General features: G+C 67.7%; 1 protein-coding gene across 2 annotated transcripts; it reads left to right on the top strand.

Moving 5' to 3' along the window:
• Positions 1-303: 303 nt before the first annotated feature.
• On the top strand, positions 304-4,552 carry RAB26 (RAB26, member RAS oncogene family). 2 transcript variants are annotated; one of them, XM_058286629.2, is made up of 9 exons: positions 311-533; positions 1,368-1,478; positions 2,980-3,021; positions 3,110-3,176; positions 3,254-3,306; positions 3,448-3,513; positions 3,583-3,639; positions 3,733-3,809; positions 3,907-4,552. In XM_058286629.2, exons 1-9 carry the CDS (start codon positions 354-356, stop codon positions 4,007-4,009), a joined length of 756 nt encoding a protein of 251 aa, XP_058142612.1. In that variant the 5' UTR covers positions 311-353; the 3' UTR covers positions 4,010-4,552. The 2 variants fall into 2 exon arrangements, with proteins under 2 accessions (XP_058142613.1, XP_058142612.1); XM_058286630.2 differs by lacking the exon at positions 3,733-3,809 and having other exon boundaries at positions 304-533.
• The last annotated feature ends 1,448 nt before the right edge of the window (positions 4,553-6,000 follow it).

Raw genomic sequence — 6,000 nt, 5'->3', positions numbered from 1 at the left:
CCCAGCCCCGGAGGCGGCCAAGGAGGAGGCATCGCCGGCAGCAGCTGCCCCCACCCGGCAGGGGCTCGCGGGCAGCGCGCCCAGGGCAGTGCCCGGGCCTCCTGACCCCGCCCCGGGGCGGCCGGGCTCATTTGCATGGCCCCGCCCCGCGCGCGCCCATTGGCCGCGGCGCCGGGAGGCCGGGCCTGAGTGGCTGCGGGGCCTGCGGGGCGGCGGGGGCGGGGCTGCGGGGCGGGGCTGCGGCCGCCGCGGGCGCGGGACGCGGTCGGGGCCGGCTCGGGCTCCGCGGGCGCGGGCAGCGGGACGGCGCGGGGCGCGGCGGCCGCAGCGGGAGCTCTGAGCGCCCGCCCGCCATGTCCAGGAAGAAGACCCCCAAGAGCAAGGGGGCGAGCGCGCCCGCCGCCTCCGCACTGCCCGCCGCCAACGGGCCCCGGCAGGCGCGCCCCGGCCCCGAGGCGCCGCCGCACGGGGCCCCGCAGCCCGGCCGGCCCTCGCTTGGCGGCGGCGGCGACTTCTACGACGTCGCCTTCAAGGTGAGCCGGGCGCCCCCCACCGCACGGGCGAGCGCAGCAGGTGGCGCCCGGCCCGAGCCAACGGAGGACGGTGTCCCGGGAGGGGTGCGGGGCCGCGGGGACCCTGGGCGCGGAGCGGGCCCCAGCGGCACCCCGCAGCTGGCGCGGTGCACCGCACACGCACAGAGCTGTCAGGCCCGGGCTTGGGGCACCCAACAGCTGGCTGAGCAGACCTGGCGTCCCGCGGACTGCAGCGCCTAGCGGGCCCTCCCCGCACTCCCGGATAGAGCCTCGACCGGGCGCTCATTTCCATATGCTGCTTCTCTCTCCCGGCGGGCCTGTGGGCCCCCTCTTTTTGGGGTGGAGGGGTGGTAGTGGGCATGAGGTGGCTAGAAAGAGACATGCCAGCTGGGTGAGAAGCACTGGGGCCTCCTTCCCCAGGGCAAGGGCGGGTGCTGTGGCGGAGGGGGAAGCTGGCTGTCCCTCCCTGCCCCCTGGACCTGGCCAGCCACCTTCTGAGGTTAAGGCCTGACCCCATTGGGCCAATTCCTCAGGGACCTTGCAGGATCTCCGTGGCCCTGCAGGGATTTGGGGAGCCCCAGGCATGGAGGCCCCCCTACTAGGCCCCACAAGCTGTCCTCCCAAGGTCCCCACGTGGAGTAGGTGGCCAGGGCCTGGGGTGGAGGCAGCTGCCCCCACGCCCCTCGGCTGCACTGGCGACCCTTCGCAAGGAGAGCTGCAACGGGCACCCTCTGGAGGCGGGAGTTGGGGTCCAGGTGGGTGGGGGCCCCGAGGTCCCCACCCGCGCGCACCTCACCGCTCCCCAAGGGCTCGGTGGCCCTCCCGCCTGCCCAGGTGATGCTGGTGGGCGACTCCGGCGTGGGGAAGACGTGCCTGCTCGTGCGCTTTAAGGACGGCGCCTTCCTGGCGGGCGCCTTCATCTCCACTGTGGGCATCGACTTCCGGGTGAGGCCCGCGCCGCCCCTGTGCGCCCACCCGCGTGTTCGGGGGGGCTGGATGGAAGTGGGGTTGGTGGCCCTGTGCCTGGGGGTGGCCCCCCAGGGCTGGGCCAGGCCACGGAGGAGGAGCCGGGTCCCCAGGGCTGGCCAGGGGAGAGGTCCCAGCCCTGGGTGAGGAGGATCTTGGGAAATGGCAGCCCTGGCCACTCTCCCGGGCCAGTGCCGCCCCCTCCCCCGCCGGCCTGTGGGGTGTCAGAGAAGGATGGGGCCACAGCCTCGGGCCGCAGAGCCCCCGCCTCTGCCCGCTCGAAGCCCGCGTGCCAAGGCGCTGGTGTGTTCTCGGCAGATCCCAAATCTGCCTTTTTCTCACCCTTTAATTAGACCCAGTTAGCGGGAGGTGGAGAGGGGCTGATTCCGGGGTGGGGGGGGCTCCCTCCTCTGGAGAGCTGCTTCCATCCTGTCTGGGGGAATCCAGGTCCCCTCGTCTTCCGGAATGAAGGGAGGTAGGCCAGAAAGGTGAGGTGAAGCCCCGGGTGGGGACCTCTGCCCTTTGCCCACCTGCCTCATGGCTCTGGGTCAGGCGGGAGGGTGGCGGGGTGCTGCGGAAGGCAGCCCCCTCCCAAATCTACCCCCATCCCGGCGGAGGGCCGTGGCCCATTCTCGGGAGACCAAGAAGCCCCCTGAGCGCAGGTGCTGCGGGGAGAGGGGGCAGTGCACCTAACCCGCTACCCCTCCCCCCACACACAGGGGGAACCTGGGGGAGTGGGTGGGGTCGTCTCTCACAAACACATATTGAGCACCGACTGTGTACCAGGCATGGCCTGGGCTGTGGGTTACTGTGGTGGGCACAGACGCGGGCCCCAGCCTTGGCAGCGGGGAGAGGGGCTTCTCGGGGGGGACCAAGGCTTCCAGGCCTGCCTCAGCCAGCCCGGCTCCGATGCTTCTGCCACAGGAGCTTTTAAGTCATCCCCAAGTGAGATGGGGAAACTGAGGCAGGGAGCATTCCTGGAGTGCAGGGGAGCCACCTAGGGGGTGCCCTTGCCAGCATGGTGAGCAGGAGGCCGGTGTGAGCAGGCAGCTGTGGAGCGGCCCCGGGCAGGGGTCTGCACACTGCAGAGCACTGGGGGCAGGCGGGCAGGGTGAGGCTGGGCAAAGGAGAGGGGCTGGGCTGGCGGCAAGGGAGGCACGGGGCCTGGGCACCCTCCGGGTACGGGGGGCACTGGGCGAGCTCACCACGGGGAGCACATGGACTTAGGGGGAAGTGGTACCTGCAGGCGGGCGACGGGGGGGGGGGCGCGCCAGGAGGGAGGCATGGGGACAGGGTGAGGATGCACGGCAATCTAGTGAGGGGCAGGGTAGCAGTGGGGAGGCCAAGGCCAGTGGGCCTGGGGACACCCGGCATCCTCAGCCCTCCTGGGTGGGGCTGGGGGGCTGCCTCCGGACCCAGCACGGGCCCCTCCCCTGCCTAGGACAGTGGGGCTGAGCTGGGCCCTCGCTGGTTGTTTCAGAACAAAGTTCTGGATGTGGATGGCCTGAAGGTGAAGCTGCAGGTGAGGGGTGATGGGGGGGGGGCTGGGGACAGGGGCCCCAGGGTGGGGCAGGGCAAGCCCGACCGCGGCACCGCGCCTGTCCCTGCAGATCTGGGACACGGCTGGGCAGGAGCGGTTCCGCAGCGTCACCCACGCCTACTACCGAGATGCCCACGGTGAGCACGCAGGTCCCGGGCATCGGGGTGGGGTGCATGGCAGGACACCCCGCGGCTCACCGCCCCTCTGTCTCCAGCGCTGCTGCTGCTCTACGACGTCACCAACAAGGCGTCCTTCGACAACACGCAGGTCAGCGGCCCCCTCGGGGTGGAGGGACGGGCGACCGGGCCTGAGCCCCCACCTCGGGCCAGCGGGAGGGCGCTGGTGGTGGCGGGGAGGGGGCGGGGCCATGGACCCTCCTGCTGGCGAGCACCCCGGCCTGTCCCGCAGGCCTGGCTGGCGGAGATCCAGGAGTACGCCCAGCACGACGTGGTGCTCATGTTGCTGGGGAACAAGGTGGGTGGCCCCGGCGGGCGGGCGGGCGCGCGGCGGGCCGCCGTCACCACGACCCCCGTGCCTGCGCAGGTGGACTCTGCCCAGGAGCGCGCGGTCAAGAGGGAGGACGGAGAGAAGCTGGCCAAGGTGAGTGGGGGCGGGCGGGCGGCGAGGGCTGCCCTGCGCCGCGGGGTGGGGGTGTGCGCCCGGGCCCCGCCCGGCTGCCAGCGCTGTTTGCAGGAGTACGGGCTGCCTTTCATGGAGACCAGTGCCAAGACGGGGGTCAACGTGGACTTGGCCTTCACGGCCATAGCGAAGTGAGTGCTGGTGGGCTCCAGAAAGGCGAGACGGACCCGGGGTCAGCCCCACCTCCCCTGCCGGAGGACAGGAGGCACCCTTGTCTCCCACCCCCAGGGAGCTGAAGCAGCGCTTCACGAAGACTTCTGATGAGCCGCGCTTCCGGCTGCACGACTACGTCAGGAGGGAGGGCCGCGGCGCCGCGTGCTGCCGCCCCTGACAGGGCACAGGCCCCGGGGGCCTGCCGGGAAGGCCCTGCCTGGGCCCAGCTTGCCAGGAGGCTCACCAGGCCCTCCGGACTTGCTCCGCGGCCCAGCGGTCACCCCGGGCTGCCCGGGACACGCGGCCTGGGCCTTGCCCCTTTCGCCCGCTGCAGGGCCAGGGTCTTGCCGATGCCATTACGGGTGCCCGGCCTGGCCCTGCCGCCCCCGGCACGTCAGCCCCAGGCGGGGCCGTACAGTGCCTGAGCCCTTAGCAAAGCCATGGCTGGCCCGCCGGTCCCATCCTGCATGTACGTGGGCGCGGGCGCCAGAGCCACCCGGGCGAGGCTCCGTCCTACAGCCCACGCGAGTCCACGGGAACTGCGACCCCGGCCGCGCCTGCTGCCCAGGGCGCCACCTCAGCCGCCCGGGCCGCCGGGCGTTATCCTCCCAGCCGAGCTGGCGTGGGGGTGCTGCGTGTGCTCCGGTTTGTACCAGTCCTCAGCCTTCTGATCGCAAGCTCTTGTTTCTGGTCCTAGTGAATAAAATCGTTTTCTGCTGTGCCTGTCTGGCCTGTTCTCTAGAACCTCTGGATTCCGTTTAGGGAACTCAATAAGGCACAAGCCCCGGCGCCCATCAGGTGGGTGGCGCTTGCTCAGCTAAGCCAAAGGCCACCCAGACGGGGTCCAAACCCCACACCGCAACTGGCATCTGTCTACCTCCCAAAGCGCCCGTTAGTGCGGTGTGAGCATCACGGCCCACAGGCACACAGCAGCCCTAGTCCCAGGCGGGAGGCACTGGCTGCCAGGGAGGAGGGCTGGTCCCCCAGGGATAGGCTGTGTGAGCCTTGCTTTACTGCGCAGCGCCCCGGCCTCCTTACCACCTCTGCAGCCAGATCAGGTTCCAGGCTCTTGGCCACTTTGTGAGAAGGAACTCAAGGACAGTCAGTTTAAGCACGTGAAGAATTTTAATGTAAAGCTCAAGTACACACTCAAGACAGGAGCAGGTGTCCTCAAGGAGACTGGAGTGGGTGCAGCTCAGTGACTGAGCGCCTGTCTCCCATGTATGAGGTCCAGGGTTCAATCCCCGGGTACCACGTGAAGATTAAAAAAAAAAGAGCTGGGACCTCCTTGTCAGATTTTTGGACACCGTTTCAGCTGTGAAGGCTATGGCCTTGTTCTCTGGCCTTCCCTCGTTCCCCCCTCAGCTCCCCCTTCAAAGTTTACGCCTTTTTTTTTTTTAAGATTTATTTTTATTTATTTCTCTCCCCGTCCCCGCCCCAGTTGTCTGTTCTCTGTCCCTTTGCTGCATGTTCTTCTTTTGTCCACTTCTGTTGTTATCAGCGGCATGGGAATCTGTGTCTTTTTGTTGTGCCATCCCTCTGTGTGTGTGGCGCCATTCCTGGGCAGGCTGCAATTTCTTTCGCACTGAGCAGCTCTCCTTATGGGGTGCACTCCTTGTGCGTGGGCACCCCTGCGTGGCAGGGCACTCCTTGCGCCCATCAGCACTGTGCGTGGGCCAGCTCCACACGGGTCAAGTAGGCCTGGGGTTTGAACCGTGGACCTCCCATGTGGTAGATGGACGCCCTAACCACTGGGCCAAGTCCGCTTCCCTACACCCTTATTCTTAAGGGGAGCTGAAAGGTGATGATCATTCTAGTGTAGTCACTTCCTGCTTGTTATGGGTGGTCTCTGCCTGCCAGGGGGTAAAACTCTGGCTGTTCTATTGAGGTCGGGCCTGTTGGAATTGGTTGGAATTCCAGCATGAAGAGAGCACATTGCTCTGGAAGAATTCTTGAAGAGATTAATTGCATTAACTATTTTAGGACATAGGGGGACCTCTGAGAAGCAACAGGATAATGGCTATAGCAGAGCCCAGGAGGTGTCCACCGAAGACCTGGGAAGAGGGAGAGGGCCGGGCCATTATTTCCAGCCCTCTTCTGGGTTCCTAGCGATGCTCTGTACCCTAGCAGGTTGGTTGATGTAGACAGCATTCTTTTCCGAGACCAGCC

The sequence above is a fragment of the Dasypus novemcinctus genome, chromosome 23 (assembly GCF_030445035.2).
Source record: "Dasypus novemcinctus isolate mDasNov1 chromosome 23, mDasNov1.1.hap2, whole genome shotgun sequence".
In the NCBI taxonomy this organism is placed as follows: Eukaryota; Metazoa; Chordata; class Mammalia; order Cingulata; family Dasypodidae; genus Dasypus; species Dasypus novemcinctus.
The sequence above is the reverse complement of the archived record's forward strand: the minus strand, read 5'-3'. Positions and strand labels throughout refer to the sequence as shown.

Excerpts from the sequence above, each read along its gene's own strand:
- RAB26 (XM_058286629.2), top strand. The coding sequence starts at position 354 with ATGTCCAGGAAGAAGACCCCCAAGAGCAAGGGGGCGAGCGCGCCCGCC. Across the intron at positions 3,514-3,582 it reads TCATGTTGCTGGGGAACAAG|GTGGACTCTGCCCAGGAGCG; the intron begins GTGGGTGGCCCC and ends GTGCCTGCGCAG. Across the intron at positions 3,810-3,906 it reads GCCTTCACGGCCATAGCGAA|GGAGCTGAAGCAGCGCTTCA; the intron begins GTGAGTGCTGGT and ends TCCCACCCCCAG.